The sequence below is a fragment of the Babylonia areolata genome, chromosome 35 (assembly GCF_041734735.1).
Source record: "Babylonia areolata isolate BAREFJ2019XMU chromosome 35, ASM4173473v1, whole genome shotgun sequence".
Classification (NCBI taxonomy): domain Eukaryota; kingdom Metazoa; phylum Mollusca; class Gastropoda; order Neogastropoda; family Buccinidae; genus Babylonia; species Babylonia areolata.
In genome coordinates, this window is record NC_134910.1 from 8,209,356 (window position 1) to 8,226,633 (window position 17,278).

The 17,278-nt window shown below is 42.2% G+C and overlaps 2 protein-coding genes across 2 annotated transcripts in view; one reads left to right on the plus strand and one right to left on the minus strand.

Annotated features, from left to right (window-relative positions):
- Positions 1-3,406, plus strand: part of LOC143277871 (uncharacterized) — a 23,280-nt gene extending 19,874 nt beyond the window's left edge. Inside the window, exons 9-10 of the mRNA XM_076582810.1 lie at positions 530-615; positions 2,664-3,406. Of these exons, the coding sequence (XP_076438925.1) occupies positions 530-615; positions 2,664-2,876 (299 nt within the window). The 3' untranslated portion in view covers positions 2,877-3,406. The remainder of the gene's footprint in view (positions 1-529; positions 616-2,663) is intronic.
- A 3,563-nt stretch (positions 3,407-6,969) lies between these two features.
- On the minus strand, positions 6,970-13,970 carry LOC143277880 (uncharacterized). Its single transcript, XM_076582829.1, has 2 exons — positions 13,644-13,970; positions 6,970-12,893 (listed from the first exon to the last, which is right to left on the minus strand). Exons 1-2 carry the CDS (start codon positions 13,914-13,916, stop codon positions 9,777-9,779), a joined length of 3,390 nt encoding a protein of 1,129 aa, XP_076438944.1. The 5' UTR covers positions 13,917-13,970; the 3' UTR covers positions 6,970-9,776.
- Positions 13,971-17,278: the final 3,308 nt, after the last annotated feature.

The window sequence follows — 17,278 nt, forward strand, 5'->3', positions numbered from 1 at the left end:
ACAGTGTGTGTGTGTGTCTGTGTCTGTGTGTCTTTTTCTGTGTGTGTGTGTGTGTGTGTATGTGTGCTTCTTCAATTTGTCTTTCCACTTTAAGTGATCATAATGTGTGTGTGTGCGTGTGTGTGTGTGTTTCTGTGTGTGTGTGTGTGTGTGTTTCTGTGTGTGTGTGTGTGTGTGTGTGTGTTTTTGTGTGTGTGTGTGTGTGTGTGTGTGTGTGTGTGTGTGTTTTTCTCTGTGTGTGTGTGTGTGTGTGTGTGTTTTTCTGTGTGTGTTTTTTTTTTCTTGTGTGCTTGGTGTCTAGATGGCATGTTATTGTAAAGCACTTTGAGAGGTGTTTAAAGCGCAAAATGAATGCCCAGTTAGTATCATTATAACGATAAAAGCAACACTACTACTACTACCACTACTACTGCTACTGCTACTGCTGGTGGTGCCTTTAGAAATTGTCATTCTTACCCTTACTACGACTATTGCTGTGTAACGGATGGAGGAAATAGCTGATAAAAGTGTAGGGATTGTGTGATTTCAGAGGAACAGAAACAGACAACGGAGAATAGACTGAAAGTGCTGTATGAGGACTGCGGGAAATACTTCCCACTGGTTGAGCCTTACACAGTAAGTTGATGTGTTGAATGCATGCGCAGTGTCTGTGTGTGTGTGTGTGTGGGAGGGGTGCAATAGTCTGTAAATATTACAAGTGTGTGTGTGTGTGTGTGTGTGTGTTTTCTGTAATTATTGCAACAACAACAAGAGAGGCAAGGCCTTCAAGACTCACTTGTGATAAATTAAGTCCCCTAGCATTAATTACAGAGTAATTTCCCTTTTTTGTACTATTTGCACCAAAACGTTTCCAAATAAATAAAAATTCCATGTTTAGCAAAAGAAGTTTCTGTTTGAACAAAAAATGATAATAATGACTCCTCTTGTTGTTGTGTCAGAATAAGAGGTCAAAGTGCCAAGTTTAGAGAATACAAAAAATATAAATATAACAGTAAATGCAGTTTGCATATAGTTAGGCTTCTTTTTTTAATTTTTTTGTGCCCATCCCAGAGGTGCAATATTGTTTTAAACAAGATGTCTGGAAAGAACTGAATTTTTCCTATTTTTATGCCAAATTTGGTGTCAACTGACAAAGTATCTGCAGAGAAAATGTCAATGTTAAAGTTTACCACGGACACACAGACACACGGACACACACACACAGACAACCGAACACCGGGTTAAAACATAGACTCACTTTGTTTACACAAGTGAGTCAAAAATGCAATAGTACATGTAGGTCGCGTTACTGAGACACTCCTACCGGACTGTGTCACAGGGATTTTAGCGATTTCAGATAAAACGCTATACATGTCTGTGTGAGGACAGACACACACACACACACACGGATGGAGAAAGCTGTGTGTGTTCAACCAGAGTACAGGTGATGATGTATTGATCAGTGTCTACAGGCGATGATATATTGATCAGTGTCTACAGATGATGATGTATTGATCAGTGTCTACAGGAGATGATAAATTGATCAGTGTCTACATGTGACAGTGTATTGATCAGTGTCTATAGGTGACGATGGATTGATCAGATTCTACAGGTAATGATGTATTGATTACAGTCTACAGGTGATGATGTATTTTAAGATATATATAAAGGGATGATGTATTGATCTACCTATGATGATGTATTAATCAGTGTCTACAGGTGGTGATGTATTGATCTACAGATGACGATGTAACAATCAGTGTCTACAGATGATATTGTAATGATCAGTGTCTACAGGTGATGATGTATTGATTAGTGTCTACAGATGATATTGTAATGATCAGTGTCTAAAGGTGATGATGTAATGACCAGTGTCTACAGGTGATGATGTATTGATCAGTGTCTACAGGTAATAATGTATAGATCAGTGTCTACAGGTGAGGATGTATTAATCAGTGTCTACAGGTGATGATGTAATGACCAGTGTCTACAGGTGATGATGTATTGATCAGTATCTACAGGTGATGATGTAATGACCAGTGTCTACAGGAGATGATGTATTGATCAGTGTCTACAGGTGATGATGTAATGACCAGTGTCTACAGGTGATGATGTATTGATCAGTGTCTACAGGTGATGATGTACTGATCAGTGTCTACAGGTGATGATGTATTGATCAGTGTCTGCAGGTGATGATGTATTAATCAGTGTCTACAGGTGATTATGTATAGATCAGTGTCTACAGGTGATCATGTATTGATCAGTGTCTACAGGTGATGATGTATTGATCAGTGTCTACAGGTGATCATGTATTGATCAGTGTCTGCAGGTGATGATGTAATGACCAGTGTCTACAGGTGATGATGTATAGATCAGTGTCTACAGGTGATGATGTATTGATCAGTGTCTACAGGTGGTCATGTATAGATCAGTGTCTACAGGTGATCACGTATAGATCAGTGTCTACAGGTGATCATGTATTGATCAGTGTCTACAGGTGATTATGTATTGATCAGTGTCTACAGGTGATCATGTATTGATCAGTGTCTACAGGTGATGATGTATTGACCAGTGTCTACAGGTGATGATATATTAATCAGTGTCTACAGGTGATCATGTATTGATCAGTGTCTACAGGTGATCATGTATTGATCAGTGTCTACAGGTGATCATGAATTGATCAGTGTCTGCAGGTGGCGATGCAGCCAGTGCTGGAGTGGGCGGTGCTGCGCGACAGACAGCGGTGGCTGGAAGAGGAAGGCCTGACCTCTGACCTTTCACCTGTCTTTGATGAGCACCTGTCTCCACGCAACCTGGCCCTGGTCTCTGTGAAGAGCCGTCCTGCTGGGGATGAACATCAGCCCCATGCACGGATAGAGCATCACCTCTCACTCTGACACACTTGTCTTCTCGTTCGTTTCTTCCTCTTCTTCTCGTTTGATGACACGTGTATAAAAGGAAAGAAAAAAAAATTCTTGTTCTCATTCATTGACACATGTATCAAAGGAAAGGGGAAAAAAAAAAACCCACAAAATTTATCATCGTCTCCTTTGGTTTCGGTTTGCAACTCCTGTGTTCATTTGTATGTATATGAGTGGGCTTTTATGTGTATGACTTGAGGTGTGTTTTTTTAACCCTACCACTACCATGTTGGCAGCCATACTCTGTCTTGGGGAGGATGGGGGTGGAGACATACATGGTGGGCATGTTCTTGGTTCCATAACCCACCGAACGCTGATAAGGATGATAAAATCTTTATGAGAGACTGCACAAACACACACACACACACACACACACACACAGACTCATTGAAGACCATCAAAAAAGTGTTTACACACATACAGTGAGTTGTTTGAATATGAAACACACAAAAAAATCCACAATTAAATATATAAATTAAATATCCATATTTTCAGTATGTTTAAACCTTCTTCAAGGATTTTTTTTTCTTCTTCTTCTTCTGCGTTCGTGGGCTGCAACTCCCACGTTCACTCGTATATACGCGAGTGGGCTTTTACGTGTATGACCGTTTTTATTCTGCCATGTAGGCAGCCATACTCCGTTTTCGGGGATGTGCATGCTGGGTATGTTCTTGTTTCCATAACCCACCGAACGCTGACATGGATTACAGGATCTTTAACGTGCGTATTTGATCTTCTGCTTGCGTATACACACGAATGGGGTTCAGGCACTAGCAGGTCTGCACATATGTTGACCTGGGAGATCGGAAAAATCTCCACCCTTTACCCGCCAGGTGCCATTACTGAGATTTAAACCCGGGACCCTCAGTTTGAAAGTCCAACGCTTTAACCATTCAGATACTGCGCCCGTCATTCTGCTGATACATCTTAATCTTCTTCCTCTGGTTTTTCCATTGGTTGTTGCTGAGTGTCCTCATTTCATCGTACTGCCATCAGTCTCTTCCTCATAGTCGTGCTGGATGTGTGGTTCTGTTCAACGGCTGTGCTACGCATGTCAGCTGTGTCATGTCCTCCTTCACTGAAGTGAGAGCAGAGACAGGGAAGGAGACAGAAGAGACGGTTGACATGTGTTGGGGTCGTTGAGGGGGCAACAGTGACGACACACACTGAATGAATATTGACACAATGACAGAAAAAATGTCTACACGTTAGAGCAAGAGAGAGGGAGTGTGTGTGTGAGAGAGAGTGAGCTGAGTATAACTACCAGTAAGTCAAAACTGTGAAGAAGGAGGGATGCAGATTACAATATAAGAAACGATGATCAATAACAATGAGAGAGAGAGAGAGAGAGAGATCTATATTAGACAATAAAAGAAAGGACAACCAGTGACAATGGGTAACTTTTAATTGACACCATATTTACAGTGACAGTTTAATCATTTTTCTTTTTCAACATAGTTAAAGATTACACATCACACAATCAAAACAAATATATATATATATATGCATATATATGCATGCATACAAAAACAAATCATGGACTTAAGTATAAAACAGCGTCATCAATAAAACAACGTCATCAAAATATTATTTACTGACAAGAAAGTACTCATAATAAAATTCATATTTGTCTAAAATACTCTACACTTCAATACATTCACTGATTCAATGATTCTTCACAAGAAAAAGCAAGATCCCGTTCCATGATTAATGTATCGAAGTAGTTGGTTGGTCTCTATGTTCCCAGACTCTAACAATGAATAATATTCATCATACAGAATTTATATAAGGCTGCCAGTATAACCCCCTATGCCCCCCCTCAACCCCCCTTTAAAAAAAAACCAAAAAACAAAACAAGTAATGAAAAAAGATACATCCTTTAACTGCAAACACACCAATCATAACCCAACTCTGTAGTCTGTGTACAGGAAAGATGCACAAAACAATGTAAGGCACAAAAGACTGACTGTTTCAGATCCTGTGTCTGGAAAAAAAGATGTCCTTCATTTTCAACGGGTAAGATTCTCATTCGTTACCTCTTTATCTTATGTCATGCGAGACCACATGTACAACTACAACTTCCCATCACTGGCTTCCCACTGCATAATCCATTTATCATTGTTGCTTTTTGCCCAGGCAACAACTCTATATCGTACCAAGGCTGAAAATACTGTCAATATCAATCCAGTAAAACCTAAAGGAGAGAGAGAGAAGGAAAAAAAAAAGAAAAAAATCCCAACCAGGAGAAGGAAATTAGGTGCAAATACAGTCATAAATTCATGTGTGTATACCAAAACAAAAAAAAAGTGCAAGTACAATTGTATTTATGCATGATACAAATTTCATACATAATACTAATAGTTCATACACACAAAAGTATGCAAAACAGGCATACAAAAAACAAAAACAAAAATGCCACAGGGAAACTCATGTCATAGGTACACAAAAAAACCCAATAAAATATTAAGTAAGAATGCCCAGTTTTCATGTCCAAAAAAAAAAGGAAAAAAAAGAATGCTCTTGAGTCTTTCTTCACAAAAAAAAGAAAGAAAAAAGAACAGCCTAGAAAGGCACAAAATAAAGAAAAATGACAAAAAGAAATTCAAGGAAAAAAAACAAAAAAACAATAGAAAAGATGAAATTTCCATTACAGTATTTCCAGAAGATGGAGATGCTATAATAAGTTAAAAAAAAAAAAGAAAGAAAAAAAGCACCTGACGTGCCCAAGTTGGGAAGGTAACCTGAAGAATTGTGGTAACATAATAGTCGGCCAGTATGTTACAGACAGAAGAACAATACTACCACAAGAAAAAAAAAAATGAAGCCAACATATATAGAGAGAATGACGGGCGCAATAGCCGAGTGGTTAAAGCGTTGGACTGTCAATCTGAGGGTCCTGGGTTCGAATCACGGTGACGGCGCCTGGTGGGTAAAGGGTGGAGATTTTTACAATCTCCCAGGTCAACATATGTGCAGACCTGCTAGTGCCTGAACCCCCTTCGTGCAGAAGATCAAATACGCACGTTAAAGATCCTGTAATCCATGTCAGCGTTCGGTGGGTTATGGAAACAAGAACATACCCAGCATGCACACCCCCGAAAACGGAGTATGGCTGCCTACATGGCGGGGTAAAAACGGTCATACACGTAAAAGCCCACTCGTGTGCATACAAGTGAACGCAGAAGAAGAAGAAGAGTATAGAGAGAAAAAAAAAACAAACACAAGTGATTGAGAGGTCCACAATGTCTTTTTATCTCTGCTCTTTTCCCTCAAGACAAACATCAGATGTTGACACAATGTTCTTTGGAACATGCGTCAATTGTTCCTCTGCAATCGCTGACACAGACTGCAACATCCATACTATAAAAATTTTTTTTTTTAAATCATATAATCTTGCAGCCGTTATTTAAAAAAAAAAAAAAAAGCAAACACTTAATTTTGTCAAAAAATATTAATGATATTCATAACAATGGATCAAATCAAGCAAACACCAACAAACTGAATAGAATTATGTCTTTATTACCAAGTGTACCAGGGTCACAAGGAATATTTGCACACACACACATTATAGCCTTAAGAAATAACTTCTAAAACAGAAAAAAAAAAAAAAAAAAAAAAATTATGGGCAACATGATTATGATGCATCAAATTAAAATTGCAACAAACCCAAAAACACTGATCACTTGTATCTTGAAATTTAATGATGATTGTTTGCAAACAAAAATTCATATTTTAAAACACATATTTTCTTCTAAATCATCTTTGACACTTCTATCCATGAAATTCTTCACAAGGATCATACATGATATTCCTGCATACAGCTTACAATCCATAACAAGATTTTACCCAATATATATATATATATATTTTTTTTTTTTATTTTTTTTTATTTTTTCCAAAATCTAGTCTTATCTAATTAAAGATCAATCCACCAACACAATACCAAGAAAAATTGATATATGATACATATACGATATCACTGACAAAATATTTTTAAAAAATCATATACACATTCCGAACAAGAAGGGTGTGTGTGGGGGTGGGGGGGGGGTGGTTACAGAGAAATACTGAGTGAAGAAAGTTTTTTGACTCTGACACCATTGATTCCGCTCCAACCAACCGCACAGGACAATATCAAAACTGACCAAGTAAATCACTTTAAAAATCAAACCAAAAACCTCTGCCACATCTGAAAACAAAAAAACTGCAAAATAAAACAGTTCACAACATATTATCTTAGCCATTAATGTATACTCCTTAAGTTAAAGCAAATAAGTCTCTGCTGTGCAACAAAGAGAGAGGACGGGGAGAAAATGTAGTCAGTCATTGCTGTCATGACATGTTCCAGAACAATAGCTGCTACTCTCTTGTAAGCTACACACATGATGATGACAACAACAGGTAATCACAATGATACTGGAATGGTGTGCAAAAGGGCTCAACTTAAAGGTCCGATAGCCTTTCATGGCTATCGGGGGTGCAGTGAATTCATACGTCTACCATGTCTAAGGCTTGGCATGGTTATGACAGGGCCCTCTTATCCTTGGCTGGAAGTCCTCCTAGGAGACAGAACTCCAAAGAAAAAAAACCTGCACCTGCCGAGGCCGTCCTTCACGTGGCAGTATCTGCACCTGTGGGACTGTGAGCGTCAGTAGGCGAGAGAGTGGGGAAGGGACTGCACAACTCCTCTTCACTAAAACAAAGTCACCTGTGCTAGTCAGGCAACCAGGGTAATGTTGGAACTCCACACCGACAGATAAGCCTGCCTGCCTGCCTACTCATCCGTCCGTCCGACAGGAGAATCCATCATCATCGATAGGGCCCAGTCCTGTCCCTCCACACGACTGGCGCAGTAGCCGAGTGGTTAAAGCGCTGGACTTTCAATCTGAGGGTCCCGGGTTCAAATCATGGTGACGACGCCTGGTGGGTAAAGGGTGGAGATTTTTACGATCTCCCAGGTCAAAATATGTGCAGACCTGCTAGTGCCTGAACCCCCTTTGTGTGTAACGCATGCAGAAGATCAAATACACACGTTAAAGATCCTGTAATCCATGTCAGCGTTCGGTGGGTTATGGAAACAAGAACATACCCAGCATGCACACCCCAAAAAAGCGGAGTATGGCTGCCTACATTGCGGGGTAAAAAATGGTCATGCACGTAAAAGCCCATTCGTGAACATGCGAGTGAATGTGGGAGTTGCAGCCCACGAACGCAGAAGAAGAAGAAAAGAAAAAGTCCTTCCACTGTTTTTTTTATATTTTTTCCACTGCATTCCTACTAAGCCCATCCAGTTGCTGACAGCAGCTGGCCAGGAATTGTGCACAAGTCATTTTGTGCTTTCGGGCCATGGATTCTGGTGATAAGTTTTCACAACTGGCCACCAGCCATCAACAACTGGCTTTTTGCTTTGTGGCTTGTGCACAAAACAGATGGCTGCCAGGTCCAAGGGAAGGAACTCCTCAATGATACGGGCAGCATGAATTCTTATTTATTAAATAATTTATGGTGGACGAAGAAAAACTTATCATTGCAGTGCAAAAATGATGAGTAATTTATGACAAAGAGAAAAATGTGTTTACTGCCTTGTCATATCTTCTGTACACTGCTCTAGCAGATTTTGAAAAGTAAAATTAAAGATCAATCAAGGTTTTCTACTTATTTCTGTAGGGATCACTTATCAACTTGTGACATTATTAAATGATGGCATTCTCCCAATCTCTGTGTGTGCTATGATTCCAATTTAAATCCTTAAAGTAAAAAAAAACAAAAACAAAAAGAACTTTCAAACCCAAAAGATAAAAATTCAAATAAATAAATAAATAAACAAAACTCCCTTGAATGAATTGTTGTCTGTCGCAATTGATGAGAACCATGATTGTGAATAGAAAGTTATAATGGTTAACTTATAATTATATTTTCCATTCATTTTCCTTTAAAAAAAACCAAAAAAAAACCCCCAAAACACATACTTTTGAGCATGATTTTAATTTAATGTTTTGATTTTTTAGAGGTTGGTTATTATTTTACAAAAATCATATATATACTATAATATAGTTCCAGAAGTGAAAGGGTTAATACACCATGATTTCTGTCAGTGGTTAATAAACTAAGCACAAAAGACCAATGTTCTACCAGAATTTAAATTAAAAAAAAGAAGAAAAAAAAAGAATAAATGATAAATGGGGAAAAAGGTTTGTTAAAAAAAAAAGAAAGAAAAAAAGAAAACCACACACACCCTGGATTCAACAAGGATCTTTCTCTTGTGTACCCCTACCCCTCCCAATAAAAGTAATTTTTGAGTGTGGTCTCTTTCCAACTCAGTTCCCACCCTACTTTCTCTGGTAAAAAGAAGAGTGAAAGGAAAAAAATACCTGAAAATGCACACATTCCTCGCTTTCATCACACAGATGACATAGACTGACAAGGACAAAACACCATCAACAAAAACATGGGGTTATATGATATGATCTAATCAGGTCAAACATTTTCAAATAGAAGCTTTCTTAAAAGAGGACATGCATATATTATATAATTATATGAGATAATTACATATCATGGGTTCATTCAACAACTTATTTTATACCCAAACAGGTAAGAGAGAGAAAGGGAGTGAGCGAGCGAACAGCTGCCTGACTACTAACACTAGTTAACAGCATGGTCTTTGTGCACTTTCATTTAAGCCACTCATCATTTTTTGTTTGTCGAGTCATAGTGATAATCCTCTCAGTACTAAGACTACTACACTGTGACAGTGAACACTTGGTACAGACGTATACACATGTATGTGCCTTTCATCCTTTGACACACAGTGTTAATGAGTATAGACAGATATTATCATCATGGTTTGACATAGTTATGGACTCACAGATATCATCATCATGGTTTGACATAGTTATGGACTCTCTTCATGTGTCTGGACAGCTTGTACTTGACAGCCTTGTTGCATAGCTCGCAGACCAGGGTTTTCTCTTTGGTGTGGGTCTTCTCATGCTCTCTCAGGTAGCTCTGGAAAGGAAAAGACTTGCCGCACACGTTGCACACAAACTGTTTCTCAATGTCCATGTGCTTCAGTCTTTTGTGGGTGTTCAAGGAGTTGCTGGAATAGAAATCTTTGCCACACTCCTCGCACACAAAGTTCTTCAGCTGCAAGTGGACGTTCATGTGGTCCTTCAAGCTGTCGCAGTGCTTGAACGTCTTACTGCACACCTCACACGTGAAGGACTTGCCGCTGTGAACTCGCCGATTGTGACTGTTCAAGACTCCTGCACTGGAGTACACTTTGTCGCACAGGTGGCAAGAAAATGGCTTTTCATCAGAATGGATGCGTTTGTGATTCTTCAGCCTGATGAGTGTGTGGAACGACTTGGAGCACACCTCACACGTGAAGGGTTTCTCATCAGAATGGATCAATTTGTGGTTCTTCAGTTCGTTGGCAAAGTAGCATGTCTTCCCACACACATCACAGGTGTACTTGGGGTCAGAGTGGGCACGACGTTTATGTTTCGTCAGGTAGTTGGAACACACATACGCCTTGTCGCAGATGTCACATTTGAATGGCTTCTCTCCGAAGTGCAGCAGCCTGTGGTTCTTCAACACACATTCATATTTGAAGGCTCTGCCGCAGACCTCACAGGTGAAGGGTTTTTTGTCAGAGTGCTTCAGCATGTGCAGCTTGAGCGTGTGTCTGGTGACGAAGCCCTGGTCACACACCTCACAGGCAAAGGGTTTGTTACCCAAGTGGATGCCTGTGTAGTGCAGCTTCAGAGTCTGACTGCTGATGAACTTCTTCTCACAGACCTCGCAGGTGAAGTCCTTGATGCCGGTGTGCACGTGCTGGTGCCGCTTAAGCTTGTAGTAGTGGCTGAAACCTTTGTTGCAGGTCTTGCACGAGAAGGGCCGCTTGTGAACCCGCTCATGGACATGCAGCGTGGTCAGGTTCTTGAGCACTTTGCCACAGACTGGACACACAAAGCGCTCGGGGTTGGGCTCCGCTGCTTTCTTGGGTTTCTTCATTGGCTGGGCACCGTCTTTGTGTTCAGAGAAGAAGTTTCTGTCCAGGTTCAAGCACTCTGCAGAGTCCATATGGGCAGAATGTATGTGTATCTGCAGACACACTCTGGATGGGAAGGTCTTCCCACAGGTCCCACAGGAGCGAGACTGCAGCCCCTGCTTTTTCTTCTCTTTACACACATGGTTACACATCGCCCTTGCACTTGCAAATTTCTTGCCGCACAACTCACACAACACTTCCTTGGGAGTGGGTCTGCTGGGAGGAGCATGGGTCTTCTTATGTTCTTTCAAGCCAGCCCCTGATTTGAAGGTTTCGTTGCAAACATTGCACACATGCTTGGAGCTGGCATGCTGTTTTTTGTGTTTGTTCAAAAGACCAGAACTGTAAAACCCTTTATTGCACACTTCACAAACAAAAGGCTTCTCATCAGCATGACCCTGCACATGTTCGTCCAACTCCACCTGTGAAGCAAAAGATTTCTGACAAACGCTGCAGTCAAACGTTTTCGCAGCTTTGGCATGGGTCAGCCGATGCTTACGTAGATGCCATGCGCCGGCAAATGACTTTCCACATTCCTCACATTTGTGGGGCCGGTGAACGTGGCTCTGCATGTGTTTCTGCAGAGCTTTGTATGTTTGAAATGTCTGACTGCACTTGTCACAGGACAGCTTAGCAGGGGTGGCCCTGGTCCGACCTTTTGAGGCTCTGCCTGTCTCCCTCCTGTCCTCCACTGGCAAGGAGGAGGAGACCAGGTCATCAAACACTGCCTGTGGGAGAACCAGCATGGGGGTCACATGGTACAAAACTAACTGGGAAGGACAGGGAACCGTCGCCGTGTTGTTAGCTGAGGTATGGGGTTGAGAGGAAGGTACTGCACCAACTGACGTCAACGGTACCGTGGAGGAGGACGAAGTGCATACATCTGTGGAGGGTGCAGACGTGTTGTCAGATGCCAGACTGGAGGCTGACGTGCCGAACGTGTTGACCACTGTTTGTGGCACAGACGCTGAACTGTTCCCAAACATCTGTGGAACATGAGGACCTCCGCTGCTACCTTCCACACCAGCTGCTGACAGAGGTGTGGCGACGGTGTCACCAGCGCCCCTTAACTGTGACGCATTTGATGATGTGACAACAGTGGGCGTGTTACTTACACCAGACTCTGGAGCAGACGACAACAACCGAGCCAGCCGCTCCGCAACAATCTGTGAAAGGACAGGAAACGAAGACGTGCTGCCAACAAACGTCTGAGGCAAAGCGAAGGCATCGGCGGTGTGGAGGGAAGGAGAAAACACGCCCTTTGGGCCAACAGAAGCTTGTGGCATGGAGGACACGCCATGATCAGAGGAGGCAGTGGAGTTCAGCAGAGAGGAAGGTGGTTCAGCATGGTCCTGACCCACGGTGCACATGAGGGAAAGGGAGGCAGAGGAGCCATCAGCGGCGCTGACCGGCAGAGGGCACAGCATGGGGGGCAGCGTGGACCCAGTGCTGACACACGACTGAACCAGCGAGGACAACGCTTCTCTGTTGGGCACCACCTTGAAGGGCACCGACGACAGCCCAGCCAGACCGGGCATGCTCCTCTTCCCCCTGCCCCTCAGCACATGGCGGTGCCCCCTTCCGATGTCAGCCTGTGGGGGCTGGGGAGTGTTCACAGCGACAGACCCTTCCGTGTCTGGCTCCGTCTTCAGCTCGCGGCTCACAGCATCCTGATCCACCACCCAGCCCGCATCAGGGGTCTGCTGCACTGTGTGGGGCTCTGCCACGCCGTCCTGCTTGCTTTCAGCGCCATCCTCAAAGTACACATCTACCTGGTAGTCGTCCTCCTCCTCCTCCTTGGAGACACCGCAGCGCTGCGGTGGATCCCTGCGTGGAGAGCGCCCTTCACACTTGCTGGGCAGTCTGACATCGCTGGGCACAGGTCCCCTAGCCTGCACTGTGCCTGGAGGGGAGGATCCTGATGCCAGACCCTCCAGGGGTCTCTGCAAGTGTATCACAGGACACCATCAGTAACAAAAAGAAAAAAAAAGAAAAGTGAGATCACATTACTGTTTCTCTGCAAGTGTATCACATGACACCAACAGTAACAAATTGAGAATCCATCCATTGACAAAAGAAAGGTCAGGTCATATAACTGGATCCCTATGTCTTGAGTCAGTTGGTAGTCATCACCTAGCTCCAGACCAAGTCACTAGTCACAAGTGTCAAAAAAAAGTCAAAGCTGTTAACCAGTGTGTGTGTGTGTGTGTGTCCTGCGGGCCTGGTCATGGGACATCTGGCCACTGATATACAAAGAACAAATCAGGGGATGTAACTCCACAAAATGGACACCTGTCGTTTGTCTAAGTTCTATACAAGATCTTTGCTTCAGTCAAAGACAAGGACAGAAATGTTCACAATTAAGGAGAAAGGTGGCAGAATGGTTAAGACGCTTATAGTTATCTGCCATCACAGTGTCCGTGAGTGTGAGCGTCTGGGTTTGAATTCTGGTCTCGCCCTTTCTCCTAAGCTTGACTGGAAAATCAAACTGAGCACCTAGTCACTTAGACGTCATGATAAACCCAAGGTCATGTGTGCAGCGAGCACTTGACGCACTGAAAAAGAACCATAACAACAAAAGGATTGTCCTCTGGCAAAATTCTGTACAAGAAGTCCTCTCTTTTAAGTACTATGAATGACTTGTGTAAATGTAGTAATGCCCCCTTGAGAAATGGAAACGGAAACTCAGTTACCTTGATGAGTTGTGCAGTCTCCAGCAGCTTGTCCTCGTCACCGTGATGCGAAGACGCACCTGAAAACACCTCTGGAGACACATGTGAAGGCGACTCCACAGGGATGTCTGAACATGCCAATGGAGAGTGTACGTGTGCAGAGACGGCATCCGGCCCCGACACACTTTGTCTAGACACCACCTTCATCTTCAGCCTCTGTTTGACGTCAGAGTTCACAGACCCTGGGCTGTCATCAGGGAGTAATGAGATGTCCGCAGTGTCCTGGCCCTCCATACTCCCCGAAATAATGGATGGTTATTGTCCTTCTCCTAACGTACCACTGTTTTTCTAATGAAAAAAAAAAGAAAAGAAAAGAAATGAAAAAACGTTAGGCCAAGGATTTAGAACCACCAAACTTCTCAATATCCTGACCAAATATCCAGAACTTCATAAAAATACTGACCAGCTGTTTTGTGCTTAATGTGTTAGTCAGCCTACACATGTAACTTAGTCTTGAGGTCTGAACACAGGATGAGATTGTATTCTGCTTAGTCCTTACCAATGTCTTTTTGTGTGTGTGTGTGTGTAGCTGTTGCTGTTGATGAAAATATAAACACCACCGCCTTGCTGACAACCCAGTTTCTATTTCACTGATACCCCCCCACTGATGACTCCCTGCCAGTCAGGGCACTGCACACGGTGTCTGTCAGTCCAGTCTGTCTCTCTTGTCCAGCCACATCATCAGACAACTGAAACACACCAGTGACAAGCATGATGTATTATTACATACATTGAAACATCAGAGTCAGACCAAACTTGAAATGACCTCTTTCTTATGATTAATGAAAACGTTGACTGCAGCATGAAGAGCTGTCCAGAATTTGAGTTTCAAGAAGACGTCAAAGTGTGCAGACTGATACACATGTGCTACAACACATAAAAAAAAAAGGGGGGGGGGGGGGATTGCTGACCTGATGGCTGACCTGCTAGTGCCTGAGCCCCATGTCTTGATCAATATATGACTGCAAATCAAATACACAATGTATATAAACTCTTCTGAGCCCAGTAACTGATATCTGCAAAAATGCTTCACTATTTGCCCCAGGATGTACAAATGTATGTCCATACCATTTCAAGATTTTTCAAAGTTCCATTTTAAAGTTTATGTGTCCCAAATGCCACCAATCACTGGATCAGAAAGCTTGTTGATAGGTCTATATTATCTGTGAGCCAGCAACGTGTTGCAAAATGTTTGTGATTTTTTCACCTAACAACATGTTGCAGAAGCTTTACAAGATGGTGTCAAGACGGTTTGCTTGATAAGGATGAAAGTGAGAGTGATGATTAGCAAAGAGGATAGTGGAAGCTGTAGAACTATAAGTTGCAATAAAAGGAGACAGACAAAACAGGATGCCAAAAATAGCTCTGTCAGTCTGTGCTGACCAGAGTTAATAATAATAATAATAGTATTTATATAGCTCTGAATCTTGTGCAGAGACAAATTTTAAAGCTTCCACACCAGTCATTCACACCCATGCATAACTCTAAAACTGAAGAAACTGACGACAAGGATGAGGCAGGGAAAGGAGACCATCTAGTGAAGAGGTGGGTTTTAAGGACAGATTTGAAAGAGCTGAGTGCAGAGACCTGATGAAGCAAAAGAAAGTTCATTCCAAATGCAAGGTCCAGAGAGAGAGAAAGAAGTGCGTCCAACAGTGGAGTGTTTGAATGTGGGTATCCAAAAACAGAGCCGATCCGAAGCCGATCGTAGAGAGTGAGATGGAGTGTAGAGATGAAGGCAGCTACAAAGATAGGAAAGGGCAGATTTGTGAATACATTTATAACAGAGAGTGTTGATCTTATACTTTATTCTGTGTGAGACAGGGAGCCAATGGGAATACTGCAGAAGAGGAGTGATGTGCTCAGCTCTTTTCTCTCTGAGGATGTCAGGCAACAGAGTTCTGGATGTACTGCCAAGTTTGATTTTGTCAGTTGTGATGGAAGAGAGTTTTTGTTTAGTTCCTATGATCATTGCTTTGGTTTTGTATGCGTTCAATTGTAACTTATTTTGAGTCATCCAATTTTGAATGTCCAGGTAGCATTCAGATGTTTCTTGCAAGAGCAAGGACAATTTTTCAGGGGTATCACTCTTCTGAAGTTGAGTGTCATCAGCACAGGAATGATGACTAACATTGTGGTGGTTGATAATTTCAGCGAGAGGAGCAGTGTACAGTGTGAAGAGAACTGGGCATAAAACAGATCCCTGTGGGACTCTGTGTTTGATTTTAACAGGTTCAGACTGGAAATTATCGATGATGACAGACTGGAATCAATCAGTGAGATAAGATTTGAACCAATTGAGGAAATTTTTCCTGAGTCGGACACTAGCAGTAGATTGTTCAGGATGCGAAGGAGAGTGGTTTCAGTGCTGTGGTCAGCACGATAGGCAGACTGAAAAGGGTGGAGGGACAGAGTTGACCTCAAATTAGTCAAAGACAGCTCATCCCCTTATTCCGGCAGGGAGGGAGGGTGAGATTGATAAAAGGGGTGGGAGAATTTCGTATGTTGCATGAATCACTGAACCAGCATAGCTTTCGAAGATCACACTGGCAAAAATCTGCCAGTACTCCCTCCCCTCCCAGCATTGTGTGCCAAGAGGGTCACTTAACCTTGTTGATATCATCTGTGAGTGAGTGTGAGGTAAGTGGGCAAGGCACATGAATGACCTGTGTTTACACACGTGTGTGTGTGTGTGTGAATTGTGTATGTGTGTGTGTGTGTGTGTGTGTGTGTATGTGTGTGTGTGTAATGTGTAGAATGCCAGAAATTTTAATGACTTATGACTATGTGTACAAAAAGTATGGTGACATATTTAGTTTTTACATATTTTCTACGTTCGTTTCACCCTTCTTTTTTTTCTTTTCTAAATTCGATATTATAGTTAATATACTATGTTAGAAAGTGAAATTCAGTGTCTGCGTTCGGTGGATTACAATACGTTATGTCTATGAAAATACAGCAACACGCCGAACAGCAAATCTGGTGTTGGTTGTATAATGCACACAACACATGATGCTGGAAAATCGGGAAACTTGGGAAATCGGGAAAACGTACACGTGCAGATCGAACCCAGAACGAGATTGAAACTCTTCCTCTTAACCATCTGGCAATCGTGCGCTTTACAGTCAAGATATCACGGTAGGCAGTGCTGTTTTCGTTTTAACACGTTGCTACCCCCAGAAACTTTTTGAATGCTTTGCCCCCGCATGCCGCAGTTACCGCCCTATCCATTCACGTCGGTTCATTTGGGACAGATCTCAAAAGAATTCTGCTTCATTCATTCCGAAACACGCTTCAGACGTCTTTGTGCAATATTACAAAATCAAAAAGAAAATAGAATAATTGCAATTCGCCACCTCATGATACCCCCATGACAGAATTTACCTGATTTTGCATTCGATTCTAAACTAAAATAAAATACTTTTTATTCATTTTGTGAAACAAACCTCTTTCATTTCTCATTCGGGTCAATCATGGCGTCTGCAACAGAAGTGCACATAAACATCCATCAGCCAAAATCATACCAAACAAAACTCTCTCTCTCTCTCTCTCTCTCTCTCTCTCTCTCTCTCTCTCTCTCTCCATTGAGTTTCCCC

Excerpts from the sequence above, each read along its gene's own strand:
- LOC143277880 (XM_076582829.1), bottom strand. The coding sequence starts at position 13,916 with ATGGAGGGCCAGGACACTGCGGACATCTCATTACTCCCTGATGACAGC. Across the intron at positions 12,894-13,643 it reads AGACTGCACAACTCATCAAG|AGACCCCTGGAGGGTCTGGC; the intron begins GTAACTGAGTTT and ends ATACACTTGCAG.